At 43.5% G+C, this 16,422-nt stretch overlaps 1 protein-coding gene and 1 pseudogene across 8 annotated transcripts in view; one reads left to right on the top strand and one right to left on the bottom strand.

Annotated features, from left to right (window-relative positions):
* LOC110533645 (vacuole membrane protein 1) overlaps positions 1-14,753 on the bottom strand; it is a 106,835-nt gene extending 92,082 nt beyond the window's left edge. For 3 of the 8 annotated variants that reach the window (XM_021618055.3, XM_021618059.3, XM_090186350.1), the window contains exons 1-3: positions 9,966-10,104; positions 7,731-7,840; positions 7,355-7,490 (exon numbers count right to left, since the gene is read on the bottom strand). In XM_021618055.3, coding sequence (XP_021473730.2) covers positions 7,355-7,490; positions 7,731-7,809 — 215 coding nt within the window. In that variant the 5' untranslated portion in view covers positions 7,810-7,840; positions 9,966-10,104. Of the gene's footprint in view, positions 1-7,354; positions 7,491-7,730; positions 7,841-9,535; positions 10,105-14,590 lie in introns of those variants that run through there. The other 5 variants (XM_090186349.1, XM_090186351.1, XM_021618057.3 and 2 more) reach the window with 3 other exon arrangements.
* LOC110534882 (peptidyl-tRNA hydrolase 2, mitochondrial-like) lies at positions 14,690-15,428 on the top strand (annotated as a pseudogene).
* Positions 15,429-16,422: the final 994 nt, after the last annotated feature.

Below are 16,422 nucleotides of genomic sequence, written 5' to 3'. Positions count from 1 at the left end.
ATGATAAAAAGTATAACACATCAAACTTATTCTGGTCATCATCCGGATTATGACTCAACATCTGATGCATCAATGGTACTGAAGTAACGTTCAGTAATTCTTGAGCTGCAATTCTTCACTACTTCCATTATTCGTGCAGTCCTGCTCCTCTTCTGACCCATATCGATTGCTCTACACAAGAACGCTATACGATTTACAATTTCTCTGTAACCAAGCATTATTGCTTGCATATCACATTGCACCAGGGAAAGGGGGATACCTGGTCAGTTGTACAACGGAATGCATCTTCTGCATTTAATCCATCCCCTCTGAATCAGAGAGGTGCAGCATACTGCAAAAACACTACAGTTAATACTGCAGTATGCTACAGTAAAGTCTGAAAAAACAATACAGTGAGTGTAGTCATTTATTTAGACCATAGTATACTATAGTATTTTCATGTGGGTTAGCTGTCAATGTGTAACATGTTTGAACTTGGACCACAAAGGAAATACGTGTAACTTTCTTTGTGTTATTCTCGACAAATTTCTAAATGCATTGTATCCACATTTGTGTTTTTATTGTTTTCATATAGTCATATAAAATCAATCAAGGGATACTACAGTATGGAGTATAGTATTCTACAACGTTCTATACTAAGCACTACACGATCGAGAGGGAAACTCAGAGGAGATCCCCTGCATGAGCTCCCCAAGGACAGCATGTTCAAATCAAAACAGCATCGACAAAGCTAGCGAAAAGTTAGCTAGCAGTCCAATCGATCAGACAATTCTAAAGTAAGCACTACGTGATCAAGGAATGCTACAATGGGTATGTAGTATAGTATTCTACAACATTCTAAAGTAAGCACTACATGATAAAGGGATACTACAGTGTGTAGTATGGTATTTCCATTATATTACAAAATTATAAAGTAAGCACTACACATGAATCATGATCAAGGGATAGTACAGTGTGTCGTGTAGAATTCTACAATATACTACAAATTTCAAAAGTAAGTACTACACATGAATCATGATCAAGGGATAGTACAGTGTGTAGTATAGTATTCTACAGTATACTACAAAAGTCTATAGTAAGCACTACACGATCGAGGGATACTAGTACGTACTATAGTATTCTACAGTTAACTATAGTATGTGGGTTTACCAAACATTTCAGTTTCAAGACCTGTCCCCTAATTTTCAACCAATTGCAGGCTGGTGTTCATTGTCAAGTATTTCTTGTTTTCCATAGGTCCAGCTAATTAAGTGGTTAATTGACGCAGGTGTTTCAGCTCAGTAACTAGGTCACCTGGCATTTTAAAATGGGTGTGCCAGAATGTTTGGAGTGGAAGGAAGTCAGCTCCTTGAAGCAAGTGTGGAAAAGATGGAGGAAACATATTTTCTATTTGAAGCTGATGTTGGGTGATGATATGAGTTAGTGGGCTACAGTTCTGTAAAAGAAAGGAAACAAAAGAAGTAAAGTTGTGATGGAAGCTAAGAAATCCCTAGATTATTTTATAGTCTGAGTGAGGGTTTTGGCTCAATGTTACCAGGGGGATCTGTTTGAAATCACAAGGAATATCATGGGTGAGGTGACGTCGGTAAGAGTCAAAAGAGCTGGTCTTATTGAAATTATTACTTTATAAAATTGTGTCTGCAGAAAAGTGTGCTTTGTGCCTTTAAGATTTTTGAATGGAATGTTTTGTGTATGGATTTCCGAAGCAGGAAGCCTGTCAATGGAGTTCTCTCTGGGGTTGAGCATGAAGTGGATGCAGATTATAAACTCAGCAAAAAAAGAAACGTCCCTTTTTCAGGACCCTGTCTTTAAAAGATAATAATCAAAATATTTTTAAAATTGTAAAAATCCAAATAACTTCACAGATCTTCATTGTAAAGGGTTTAAACACTGTTTCCCATGCTTGTTCATGAACCATAAACAATTAATGAACATGCACCTGTGGAATGGTCGTTAAGACACTAACAGCTTACAGACAGACGGTCGGCAATGAATTAAGGTCACAGTTATGAAAACTTAGGAAACTAAAGAGGCCTTTCCACTGACTCTGGAAAAACACCAAAAGAAAGATGCCCAAGGTCCCTGCTCATCTGCTTGAACGCGTCTTAGGCATGAGGACTGCAGATGTGGCCAGGGCAATAAATTGTAATGGCCGTACTGTGAGATGCCTAAGACAGCGTTACAGGGAGACAGGACGGACAGCTGATCATCCTCGCAGTGGCAGACCACATGTAACAACACCTGCACAGGATCGGTACATCCGAACATCACACCTGCGGGACAGGTACAGGATGGCAACAAAAACTGCCCGAGTTACACCAGAAACGCACAATCCCTCCATCAGTGCTCAGACTGTCCGCAATAGGCTGAACGAGGCTGGACTGAGGGCTTGTAGGCCTGTTGTAAGGCAGGTCCTCGCCAGACATCACCGGCAACAATGTCGCCTATGGGCACAAACCCACCATCGCTGGACCAGACAGGACTGGCAAAAAGTGCTCTTCACTGACGAGTCGCGGTTTTGTCTCACCAGGGGTAATGGTCGGATTTGCGCTTATCGTCAAAGGAATGAGCGTTACACCGAGGCCTGTAATCTGGAGAGGGATCGAGGTGGAGGGTCCGTCATGGTCTGGGGCGGTGTTATCACAGCATCATCAGACTGAGCTTGTTGTCATTGCAGGCAATCTCAACGCTGTGAGTTACAGGGAAGACATTGTCTGGCATTGTCATGCTGGAGGGTCATGTCAGGATGAGCCTGCAGGAAGGGTACCATACTGCTCGTTCTGTGCCAGATTTCCTGCAAGACAGGAATGTCAGTGTTCTGCCATGGCCAGCAAAAAGCCCGGATCTCAATCCCATTGAGCACATCTGGTACCTATTGGATCGGCAGGTGAGGGCTAGGGCCATTCCCCCCAGAAATGTCCGGGAACTTGCAGGTGCCTTGGTGGAAGAGTGGGGTAACATCTCACAGCAAGAACTGGCAAATCTGGTGCAGTCCATGAGGAGGAGATGCACTACAGTACTTAATGCAGCTGGTGGCCACACCAGATACTGACTGTTACTTTTGATTTTGACTCCCTCTTTGTTCAGGGACACATTATTCAATTTCTGTTCGTCACATGTCTGTGGAACTTGTTCAGTTTGTCTCAGTTGTTGAATCTTGTTATGTTCATACAAATATTTACACATGTTAAGTTTGCTGAAAATAAACAGTTGATCGTGAGAGGACATTTTCTTTTGTACGTCGACTGACCTGGATGGAGTAAGGAAACCCACTTTGTTCGTACTATAGTTTTCTTTCCATAAGTCTTTCCCTTTCATGGAAAGCTAGGCTTTATGAGATACCCAGTTAGAGCCTTGGCACAAGCCCCCCCAGAGTTATAAATGGGCTTGTATCAAGTGTATGAAGACAGGGAGATGGCACGACAAAACCTATTCCCCCCTCAGGAGACTGAAAAGATTTGGTATGGGTCCTCAGATCCTCAAAAGGTTCTACAGCTGCACCGTCGAGAGCATCCTGATGGACTGCTTCACTGACTGGAATGGCAACTGCTCGGCCACTGACCGCAAGGCACAGAGGGTAGTGTGAACGGCCCAGTACATCACTGGGGCCAAGTTTCCTGCTATCCAGGACCTATATACTAGGTGGAGTCAGAGAAAGGAACTCAAATTTGTCAAAGACTCCAGCCACCCAAGTTATAGACCTCTCTGCTACTGCACGACAAGCGATACCGGAGAGGCGGTGAGAAGTGGAAGGAGCGAGTAGTGTTGAAGACGCAATGGTAATTGAGACTGCACCAGTGAATGTTTCCTGGCAATCAAGGGATCCTGATATATTACATGTGAAAAAGGTGGACTTTGTAGCTTTTATTGCAATGGTCATAAACAGTACAGCACAAACAGAGAAGAAATCAGAAAATTGAAATAATTTTGAGTTTATAGCCGAGGCCTTGTAAGAAGTCCGGTCAAAGGATGTTCTGCCGTCACAGGCCCTTGAGCCTGTGTAGCGATGTGACTTGAATTGGAATGTTGTTTTTGTTTGTGCTATTTTATGATCCCCCCCTTCCTACAATAATTTTATTTTTTCTATAGTTGGCCACCCATACAGTAGGTGGCGGCATGCACCTCCATAGCTTGTTTGCGGTCTGCCATAACGCCAAAGAAGCAGTTTGGAGTGGAATGTCTAACTATGGTGAGTCACGTGTCTTTTAGCTGCCAGTTTTGTATGTTTTTAACTTGCTCTGTTACTGCAGTTTTAAATTAAGTACTTCTGAACCGTTTTTATTCTGTCCTTTTTAAGTGTCAGAGTAAAGGCCAGCTCTCTCACTTGGTGTTAGGAGCATTAGTAAACACTACCACTTCCACACAGCAGCAACGGGTCAGGTGCTCTGCCAGGAAGCCTTGATAAGCAAACAGGTGTGGGCAATTATTGGTGCTTGTCAATCTGTGAGAGAGGTGGCAAGAAATCTGCCTTGGTTTGTTTTGTGTTACCTATTTGGTTTGGGTATTCCTGTCTGTAGTTTCCTTTTGTGTGTATATTATCTACTTTGGAACTAATAATCTGCTTTGGCTGCCGACCCATGCGAGTGAGAGTGGAGCCGGCCCTGGATCTAGGTAAGGTTGCCGTCTCCTGGGCACATGCACACAACAGCATACACTGATTTCTCATATAGATGCACATATTAAATCAGGTTACAGACAATGTACCTAGACCTGGGAACCCTAGACATAGCAAGTGTAGCCAAATCAGAAAGCTAGCTAATTGGTTTTGTAACAAGTGGAAGGGGATGGATAAGGAGGGATGAGGGAGGAGAGGAAGATATTTCAGATCAGGTGGTGGCTGGAGTAGCGCAGGCACACAGGCTGATCCCATCCCAATGTATTTAAGTGGGCATCTGAGGCTGAGGGCTGTTGGAGGACTTAAGGCCCTGATCCTTGGTAACCATATTAAAGGACTTACACTCACTTCCTCTCCTGTCTTCACCCACTTATTAATCTGTGTCACAGGATATTACAGATATCTTAATTTGAGCCAGTTTGCTACAGCAGGAAAATAATCCTGCAGCAACAGTAAATGTGGATAATGGCTTTATTGTAGGGGTTGATTAATAAAAAGTCTGAAATTTCAAAGTGGAAATTCACAAGTTAAATTTCCTGCATTGCAGGAAGGTGCCATTTGGAAAGCAAATGGCACCTTATTCTCTACATAGTGCACTACTTTTGACCCTATTGAGGGTTTTCTGTTAATAATTTGAAAGTCAATTCAATCAGATATGAGATTATAAAGCAAACCCTAACAGTAGCCCTGAGTTCATGTCAACATGCGGACTCAACCCCAACCATATTCCTACACCTAGCTTCATGTCCACATGTTAGCTCAACCCTAACCATATTCCTACACCTAGCTTCATGTCCACATGTTAGCTCAACCCTAACCATATTCCCACACCTAGCTTCATGTCCACATGTTAGCTCAACCCTAACCATATTCCTACACCTAGCTTCATGTCCACATGTTAGCTCAACCCTAACCATATTCCTACACCTAGCTTCATGTCCACATGTTAGCTCAACCCTAACCATATTCCTACATCTAAGCTTCATGTCCACATGTTAGCTCAACCCTAACCATATTCCTACATATAAGCTTCATGTCCACATGTTAGCTCAACCCTAACCATATTCCTACACCTAGCTTCATGTCCACATGTTAGCTCAACCCTAACCATATTCCTACACCTAGCTTCATGTCCACATGTTAGCTCAACCCTAACCATATTCCTACACCTAGCTTCATGTCCACATGTTAGCTCAACCCTAACCATATTCCTACACCTAGCTTCATGTCCACATGTTAGCTCAACCCTAACCATATTCCTACACCTAGCTTCATGTCCACATGTTAGCTCAACCCTAACCATATTCCTACACCTAGCTTCATGTCCACATGTTAGCTCAACCCTAACCATTACCCTAACACTAACTTCATGTCTGCTTATAAAGCTTTTGATACTACAAATAATTATCTGTGCTATAACTTATCACACTAGCTGTTTATATATATATATATATATATTCACTTCTCGCTCACCATTTACATTTTATTTAACTAGGCAAGTCAAATAAGAACAAAATCTTATTTACAATGACGGCCTACACCGGCCAAACCCAAACGATGCTGGGCCAATTGTGCGCTGCCCTATGGGACTCCCAATCACGGCCGGGTGTGATACAGTCTGGAATCAAACCAGGGTGTCTGTAGTGACGCCTCAAGCACTGAGGCAGTACCTTAGACCGCTGCGCCATTCAGGAGCCCATGCAATCCACTTGCTATGAAAACAACTTGTGCTATCCTGAACTAAGCAGCCTCTTACTCTGGCAGCAAGCTACTTGTCTTATGGTTTACCACATCCTCTTGTCATTTAGAAAATAAACATTATGTCCTCATGCACAACCACAAGAGGCTCAATGTGCACATTGACTTCATGTCATCGTGTACATGTCAACAGACAATTAGGTGACTAAAAACAGTGAAAACATCATGGGGATCACCCTTGAGACAAGGTATTCATATCAGAAACCGGTTCTATATTACCATCAACATTGAGCCTGCAATGATACGGAGTGTGTGGGAGTATTATTCAACTGAACTCATAATACAATTTTTATAAACACTTTTTAAACTGGGCTGGTAAAAATATAATTTGGGCTGTGCATCTAATTAGCTTCCTTCATAGCAACATCAATGAAGATTAATGGCAAAAACGACTCCCTGCTTACATAGTTGTTTTAATAAATGGTCCTGTGTTTGTTTGGTCTGACTGTAGAGCCAGGCACACAGGATGAATTACAGGGGAGCGAGCCAGGAGGGCAGCAGGTAGTTTCAAGGTCTCCTGTCTGCACGTCCTTTCTCCTCGCATCCTTCTCAAAACACTTTGAAGGAGAAGGCCCGAAGGGAGGGACATTGGCTCTTCTCCCCCAATGCAGTTAGAGAAGGTCAGGACAGAGGCAGCGAGGAAAGACTAATTGAGAAAGAGCCTATATCTTCTACTGTAGACTCTGACCCTGCTGCCTCCACGTCGGTCTGTGGCTGGGCTGCCATAACATGGCCACAGCAGTAGGGAGTGTGTGTGTGGGCTCAGACCTTTGTCTTATTCCACACCACCAGCTCAACTGTATACTTGCTTAGTCTGTCATAGTGCAATGGATCCCAGTATTGGGGAGATTCATGAATACATAACCTCTGTTTCCACACTGAGAAACAGAAATACTTTATATTTTAACACTTTGTAGTCAACACTTTTTATATTCAACACTTCCACGATGGAGGAGATGAGGACTGAAGTGTGTGTCTCACCTCCACATCCAGTCCTTCAGGGTTGTGAGCAGCTCCCGCAGGAAGTAGTGTAGCGTGACGAGCGGTTTCTTCCATAACACCAGAGACACACGCTCCTCGCGGTCCCTCTGCTTCCTCTCACTCAGCGACAAGGAGTCTTCAAAAACACACACACACACAGTGGGTTTTACCTTTACCACCTCTAAAGACATGTCAGTCAATGAACTACTAGGCTGTAGCTTAAATCAACTCAAATTATACTGTGCTGGTTTTTATTTTCTTCAGTAAGGGTGAACAAATACTTTGGCCTACATCACTGTATGTTACGTCAACAATAACAATCATTAACTTCATTAACTGGTCATGGTCATTTCGTGGTTCATTCAGCGGTCGCTACCTGCAGACTGCCCGTTGTGCTTTTCTCTGGCTGATAGGCGCCTCTGAGGTAGCTCGCAGTCTGCCCCATTTTTTGCCATCTCATTGAGTAGTGGTTGGACCGGGGGACACCTGAAGAGGAATGACAAAAAACAGAGAGGACAGACTGGTTAGAGCAGACCTAGGGGACTGTCAGTCCAGACTGAGTGGTGAGCAAAGTGCAGCAAGATATGGGACAGACTGTGTAGTGTTGGCAGGTCTAGTCATGGCGGAGTGATGATCAGAGTGCAGAAGGTGATGGTATCATTAGCCCTATGCATGACCTTTATCGGGTTACCACTAATCTGCAGGACACAGAACAGTGTGTGAGAGACAGCTGAGAGTTGGGACTCTGACATACAGGCACGCAGGCTGCTCAGCTCTGGTGGAAGTTTCAGTGTCACACAGCCTGATAATCCCTCTATCCAGCACCCTTGGCTCTGCTACAGGAGGGCCCCTGTATTCAGTTTACAAATGTACACATTAACTGGGCTGACAGACTGCAGACACAGTACAGCGTTGGATTTTACAGGGGCCCATGATGGCTCTTTTCTATTACAAATAGGAATTCTATGGACACATGCTGACTGAGGCCCGAGTAGGGTTGTTTTTGTTGTGAGAAATATTAGCTGCGAGCCTCTGGAACACACATGGACAGTGACAACCTACTACTGAATGGTATAGGGTGGCTCATAGGTCTAAATGCAGAGGTTCATCACTGCTCATTCAAACCTCCTAGTAAGTGAATGAGCAAGTTATTTACTACAATCAACACTACAAAAAAGTAGCCAAACAGATGTTTTACAAAAAGTTACCTGTTCCTTCGAATACAAATACTGGGCTAGAAAAGATGCATGGGAAAATTATTTATTGGGCTGAAAATACTGTAGCATTAAAATCATCACTCAGTCAGTGTTGAGTTTAGGCTATAATATTCAGTGTAGTAGGAGATAATAGCCTACTACATCTACATGCTCAATAATGCAGTGTCAGAGTGTTGGTGCAACACAAGCACAAAATGCACAGACTGGTTCCTACACCTACCAGTTAAGCCAGTCATGTAAAGTTTAGGGGGAGTAAAGGTAGTGGATGCCCCATATCAACTTCAACTGCTGCCTCTAATCATACCATGAATGTTTTCTGTGAGAGAAGTCCCTTTGGCTGAGACAAAACAGCTTGGATATACCGTGTATTGACAGCTATCCAAAAAGGAGAGCAATAAGCATCATGCATCAAAGCCAGCTGCATTGCAGAGCTAGTCAAGCACCTTTAAAGGGCCAATCTGGAATTGCTACATACATTTTGTCAGTTAAATTAATAGCCATTGATTCTTGAAGAAAATAACTTTTATAAATGCTTCATGAGTTACTGTCATACCCCATAAGATCCCACAAAATAAGCTTGTTTTACTCCAATGTTTGTAAACAATGTAAACAAACACTGTATAGCTTCAAAACATGGTTAACATTACAATTTTGATCTCATGGATGGTCAGTCCTTGCAGCCACAGCTCTAGGAATTTGAGTGTTCATATTTCTCAAGCCCCATCCCTCAGCTGTTTACCAAAACAAGAGGCAGGGTGTGCCTTTTTGTTATTGTTTGAACTCCGGATTGACCCTTTAATATAGTGTCTTGTCTACTCTTGTACGTCAACAAGACTGTTGTTTGGCTGTGTGACGTAACTTGGTGCAAAAATTTGACAAATAAGCAGCATCACAGCTTGTCAGTACACGGGAGTTGGAACCCCCACTACGCTTCATCATTTAAAGAGCGGAATCTTTTATTTACCTGTAATGTTGATCTCACAATCTGCAAATTCAAGGCTAATGCCTGAAAAGAACAAAACAGCGCGTGTCCTAGATCCAGCAGCGCGCACAAAACCCGCCAGAGCCAAGGACTCGATTGCGCAATAACTTCCTTCAATAAACAGACTGCGTGTTTGAGACCTATTGTGAACCCACTTGTGCCGTTACGCTTCGAAAGCTAAACTATGGTTGTGAAACTTCACCAGGGGATAAATTATAATTAAAGTTACATGTTAAACAATCGCGTCGAATTAAATGTGATTTATTTTTGACAAGCAGTTCTAGCATCACTCCCTCTCCCCGCAGTGCGCACTGGTTTTTAAAGTAGCCTATCAACAGTACCAAAAAGTCATATAAATCTCTTGGTACGCAACAAGTAATGCACAATGTTCGAGGCAGGCAGAGCAACTTACCATACTGAGATGTCTTGAGTGCTAGCAATGTGCCAAAAACCACCGTTTCAAGTGGCAATATAATTAATTATACAACCTACACGACTATAGTCTAGTGCGGGGTGTGGTGGGGGCACAGAAAGGGATAACGCACTAGAAGGATAGTCGGGGGCCGCGGAGGGGGTGGTGGCAAGTAAATGAGACATTTCACCATTTGCAGTAACTACCCCAAGAGTTAACTAATTTAAAGCTCCAAAAATATATTCAGATCACTTTCCTTGAACACAAGTACAATTTAGTTTTTATATATATATCTTTTTTTTTTTTTTTTTTTTTTTAGTAGGGCGGGGGAGGAGGATTATTTAAGATACTGTTGGAAGAGGCAGGGTTTTCGGGAAGATGGGCAGGGACTCCTGTCCTAGCTTCAGGTGGAAGCTGGTTCCACCGTTGGGGTGCCAGGACAGAAGAGCTTGGACTGGGCTGAGCGGGAGCTGCCCTCCCATGGGTGTGGGAGGACCAAGAGACCTGAGGTGGCAGAACGGAGTGCTTGGGTTGGGGTGTAGGGTTTGAGCATAGCCTGACAGTCGGGAGGGGCAGTTCCTCTTGCTGTTCTGTAGGTAAGCACCATGGTCTTGTAGTGGATGTAAGCTTCAACTGGAAGTCAGTGGAGGATTGGGATGACATGAGAGAACTTGGGAAGGTTGAAAACCAGATGGGCTACTGCGTTCTGGATAAGTTTCAGGGGTTTAATGGCACAAGTCTTTTTAAATAAAGCCATACTGAGTGGGCTACAATTCCAATTTGTAGCCCACTCTTCCCCCAGAAGAGGAAGAACATTTATTACAAATAATGTTTAAACTCCAATGTACTGATAGTACTGATAGAGGATACACCACTTTTATTGGAGAGAATGCATAAGGAAGTTTATTTTATGTTTATGAATGACATTGCAAACAACGATGGTAAAATTGTCACAAGCAATTAATCAAATTGTATTGATGTATTCTCTATAAAAAAAAATTTATAACCAACCCATTGCACCTCTTGCCACAAATGGACGAGGAAATTACTTAAATGAAAGAAATTAGTTATTTTGTCTGCCACCAATTTAAAAATCAGAAATAGCTTAAAATGAGCAATTCTAAATTGTTAAAATGTATCAGTTTCACTTGCAGTCAAGAGGGTTGACAACCGCATACAATTCAAGATAGTTAGGAACAGATTTTCATGAACTGCTATACAAAACCACAATTGACACAGTCTGTTACTTTCAATTAAATCTATTATATTAAATTCTTGCTACAAAAAGAATGCTCAGTATGTGGGGCATTGGACAGTCAGACCTGTGCAGACTGCCATGCGGAAACCGACTCATTAGGGCATCTCTTTTGGTACTGTCCATTGGAGTCAGGTCCAGGAATGGTTGTCATAATAGAGGCGGCAGGTAGCCTAGTGGTTAGAGCGTTGGGCCAGTAACCGGCAGGTAGCCTAGTGGTTAGAGCGTTGGGCCAGTAACCGGCAGGTAGCCTAGTGGTTAGAGCGTTGGGCCAGTAACCGGCAGGTAGCCTAGTGGTTAGAGCGTTGGGCCAGTAACCAGTTCGAATCCCTGTTCTAACCCACTGTTCCTAGGCCGTCTTTGTAAATAAGAATATGTTCTTAACTGACTTGTCTAGCTAAATAAATTAATTATATTGGCTCTGCAAACTGTATTGTTGGGGGATTTGAAGGTCCAGGGGCAATGTTGCAGATGGGAAGGTTCAAGCCCCCTAGTGAGACGCCATGGTAGAATGGAGGAATGTATTGCAAGATAAAATGGTAGAATGGGTTGATCTGTGGCTGTCTGAAGGTTGGAAAATATATATATATCACACACACACACACACGTTTGAGGTCATCCAATCAGGGGGGAGGATGGGAATGTGATTATTGTATGTTTTGTGTTTAGTTATGTTGTGTGTGTGTTTTGGTTTCAGGCTGTGAGCGGTGTGTCTGCTGGTCCTGATGGTTATGGGTAGTTTCAGGCTGTGAGCGGTGTGTCTGGTGGTTATGGGTAGTTTCAGGCTGTGAGCGGTGTGTCTGGTGGTTATGGGTAGTTTCAGGCTGTGAGCGGTGTGTCTGCTGGTCCTGGTGGTTATGGGTAGTTTCAGGCTGTGAGCGGTGTGTCTGGTGGTTATGGGTAGTTTCAGGCTGTGAGCGGTGTGTCTGGTGGTTATGGGTAGTTTCAGGCTGTGAGCCGTGTGTCTGCTGGTCCTGGTGGTTATGGGTAGTTTCAGGCTGTGAGCCGTGTGTCTGGTGGTTATGGGTAGTTTCAGGCTGTGAGCCGTGTGTCTGCTGGTCCTGGTGGTTATGGGTAGTTTCAGGCTGTGAGCCGTGTGTCTGGTGGTTATGGGTAGTTTCAGGCTGTGAGCCGTGTGTCTGCTGGTCCTGGTGGTTATGGGTAGTTTCAGGCTGTGAGCCGTGTGTCTGATGGTTATGGGTAGTTTCAGGCTGTGAGCCGTGTGTCTGCTGGTCCTGGTGGTTATGGGTAGTTTCAGGCTGTGAGCCGTGTGTCTGGTGGTTATGGGTAGTTTCAGGCTGTGAGCCGTGTGTCTGGTGGTTATGGGTAGTTTCAGGCTGTGAGCCGTGTGTCTGCTGGTCCTGATGGTTATGGGTAGTTTCAGGCTGTGAGCCGTGTGTCTGCTGGTCCTGGTGGTTATGGGTAGTTTCAGGCTGTGAGCAGTGTGTCTGCTGGTCCTGGTGGTTATGGGTAGTTTCAGGCTGTGAGCCGTGTGTCTGCTGGTCCTGGTGGTTATGGGTAGTTTCAGGCTGTGAGCAGTGTGTCTGCTGGTCCTGGTGGTTATGGGTAGTTTCAGGCTGTGAGCCGTGTGTCTGGTGGTTATGGGTAGTTTCAGGCTGTGAGCTGTGTGTCTGCTGGTCCTGGGTGCGCTCGCTTCCATGCCCAGCCTATTGTACGTGTATATTATTGTAGCGTCACCATCTTTATTGCAAAAATAAATACAAACATAACTTTAGACAACCTCTGTCAAATGAATATGTAATGAACTGTCCATTGATCAGCACAGCAATTGATAAATCAGGACTGTTTGCAAAACAAGTGGTTCTAAGCTTATTTCCATTTTACACGGGTAAGCTAACGGTTACAGAAATCGGGAACACAGACCAGCTCTATAGATCTGAGTGACTGTGTCCAACACCTGTTATGTTGACAAATGGAATTCCGAAATATATCATTTCACAATGACATGTATAGCTAAAATAAAGGTTTAAGGAAATACAGGCAGGCACCACATTACTACAAGACAAACCAGTTCACTCAATCAAGCCGGTGGTCTTGTAAGTATAAAAACTAAGTTTGCTTTCATATAATTAAAGAGAGCATGGAAAGGGATAATGTCTTAGTTTATTCTGTAAGGAATCCAATACTTTACCTTGTATGCAGTACAAATCACATTGTGGGAGCAGCACCTCTAAGTATGAATTAGGCTGTTTGTGAAGATTTTAATCCTAAACAGCTACTGTAGTATGTAAAAGCTGTGTGCTGGAAAACCTTGGCAGAGCATGGGTGAAGTAGGCATTTTGATGCTCATGTGGACTTTATTTTTTAGCTTCAGATCAAAGCTTACTTCTCACTTAATAAATCTATATTAAACAAAACGTTACATAAACAAACCATATAATGACTAAAGGGAAGACCTGTAGGAGTGAGGCACCCAATAAGTGATAAGGCAGGGGGGTTTCTACAATTGTATTATAATGCAATACTAATGCATTGCATGCCATTGTAATAGGCCTACATCCATAATCTAAATCAATGACAACTGTTAACTCTGTAAAAACATGACACCCATTGAGCTCTAAAGCTATTGAATGTAACTCTGAATTGAGAGCAGCTGTCAGACAAGCTCTGTACAGAAGGACAAAAATAAAACTAATGTGTGACAATATCAATGACCTGTTGTATGATTGAAGCTTGATAAAGGTTTTTTCAAAGCACCAAGAATGTGACCTTGCTCTCAAGCTATAACCCAACATTCTGTCAGGACAGGAGTTGCTACCCCTTTTTAAAGAGTACATTTTTATAGCCTCAATCGCACCATAGATCACTTTTTATTTGGCAGCTAGCACCTCTAGAGAATAAATTATTCAGATATCCAGCAAAAGATCCTCAAGGAAAAGTCAAGAAATTAACCCTGAACAAAACAGACCAGTAAGTAGATGCAAGGTGGATTATAGAGAATACAAATATGCAATAGAATAGATTCGTGGATTTGCTGGTTTGGGGAAAACAAAACATCACCTTTAATTCACACTAACCTAGCTTCATTCATACACGATGGCATTAATTAATCAGATCCTACTGTTACGAAAGCATGTTTTTCCACCAGACACTAGACCATTTTCATTCATCAAGGACTCGGTCAAAATTACAGCGGCTCAAAATAAAATATTATTAGGTTATAGCAATATCATTAACCTTATATGCTTGACAAAACCTGGAACGCGTCAGTAAACTAGCATTTTACAAATACATGCTGATAGAGGATAGCCTAATGTCAAATGTGGATAGACTATTTGGCCTAATGTTATGCTACTACTGTTAAACACCACGACAATGAAAAGACATCAACCGAACATAGTCCCCTTACCTTCTCCTTTTTCACTCGAACTGTCAAAAGCCGCAGCCTGACGCACAGGAAACAGACCTGTATTTTATTTGATCAAAGATTATTTATTATATTGACAAGATGGTCGAGTGACCTCTCTAACAAGGGAAAGACGTGTCCTTTAAAGATGGAAGCCAGATCAGGTGGGACCATTCTAGCCAATGAGAGGGTAGATACGCGCGAAACGACACAACTCAAATACTCCGTCGATATTCACTAATTATAAGTGAATATCGACGGGTTTTTCTAGTATCAAAATATATTCCCTGTACGGCCAGGTAGTCATTTGAATATTGGAAGGAGTGGGCTGTGGACTTCGCCTAGGCATGCACTTACGGAATCGGAGCAGCGATGGGGAACGGCAGTGGGGGCGAAGCAGACGACAGCTTCATGGGAGAGGAGTTCAAAATGATTCTGGTGGTCCGATCAGAACTGAAAATGGATATGGGGAAAGTGGCAGCCCAGTGCTCACAAGCCGCTGTCAGCCTACAAGCAGGTCCAGCGTAGAAACCCCGAGCTACTGATGCAATGGGAGTACTGTGGACAGCCGAAATCGTTGTTAAAGCCCCGTATGAGGACAGTTGATAGAACTGCTAACCCATGCCAAAGTAGGTCTTTCTGCTCCAAGATGCAGGGAGAACACAGATAGCACCAGGGTCCCTTACTGTGCTGGGAGTAGGCCCTGAATCAGCTGATCTCGTGGACACTTGACTGTATTGGAAGTAGGATAATCCTGGTTCAGAGAAGTGGTCATCTGGGAACTATGTATATACACTGCTCAAAAAAATAAAGGGAACACTAAAATAACATCCTAGATCTGAATGAATGAAATACTTTTCTTTACATAGTTGAATGTGCTGACAACAAAATCACACAAATTATCAACCCATGGAGGTCTGGATTTGGAGTCGCACTCAAAATTAAAGTGGAAAACCACACTACAGGCTGATCCAACGTCCTTAAAACAAGTCAAAATGAGGCTCAGTAGTGTGTGTGGCCTCCACGTGCCTGTATGACCTCCCTAGAACGCCTGGGCATGCTCCTGACAGTTTGTGGTGCAACGTGGTGTTGGTGGATGGAGCGAGACATGTCCTCAATTGGATTCAGGTTTGGGGAACGGGCGGGCCAGTTCATAGCATCAATGCCTTCCTCTTGCAGGAACTGCTGACACACTCCAGACACATGAGGTCTATCATTAGGAGGAACCCAGGGCCAACCGCACCAGCATATGGTCTCACAAGGGGTCTGAGGATCTCATCTCGGTACCTAATGGCAGTCAGGCTACCTCTGGCGAGCACATGGAGGGCTGTGCGGCCCCCCAAAGAAATGCCACCCCACACCATGACTGACCCACCGCCAAACCGAAGGATGTTGCAGGCAGCAGAACGTCTCTTGATGTACTGGCCTGTCTCCTGGTAGTGCCTCCATGCTCTGGACACTACGCTGACAGACACAGCAAACCTTCTTGCCACAGCTCGCATTGATGTGTCATCCTGGATGAGCTGCACTACCTGAGCCACTTGTGTGGGTTGTAGACTCCGTCTCATGCTACCACTAGAGTGAAAGCACCGCCAGCATTCAAAAGTGACCAAAACAGCCAGGAAGCATAGGAACTGTGAAGTGGTCTGTGGTCACCACCTGCAGAACCACTCCTTTATTGGGGGTGTCTTGCTAATTGCCTATAATTTCCACCTGTTGTCTATTCCATTTGCACAACAGAATGTGAAATGTGTCAGTGTTGCTTCCTAAATGGACAGTTTCATTTCACAGAAGTGTGATTGACTTGGAGTTACATTGTGTTGTTTAAGTGTTCC

The sequence above is a fragment of the Oncorhynchus mykiss genome, chromosome 10, assembly GCF_057628025.1.
Source record: "Oncorhynchus mykiss isolate SJ-2025 chromosome 10, ASM5762802v1, whole genome shotgun sequence".
In the NCBI taxonomy this organism is placed as follows: Eukaryota; Metazoa; Chordata; class Actinopteri; order Salmoniformes; family Salmonidae; genus Oncorhynchus; species Oncorhynchus mykiss.
This window is presented reverse-complemented; position numbering and strand designations above follow the sequence as displayed.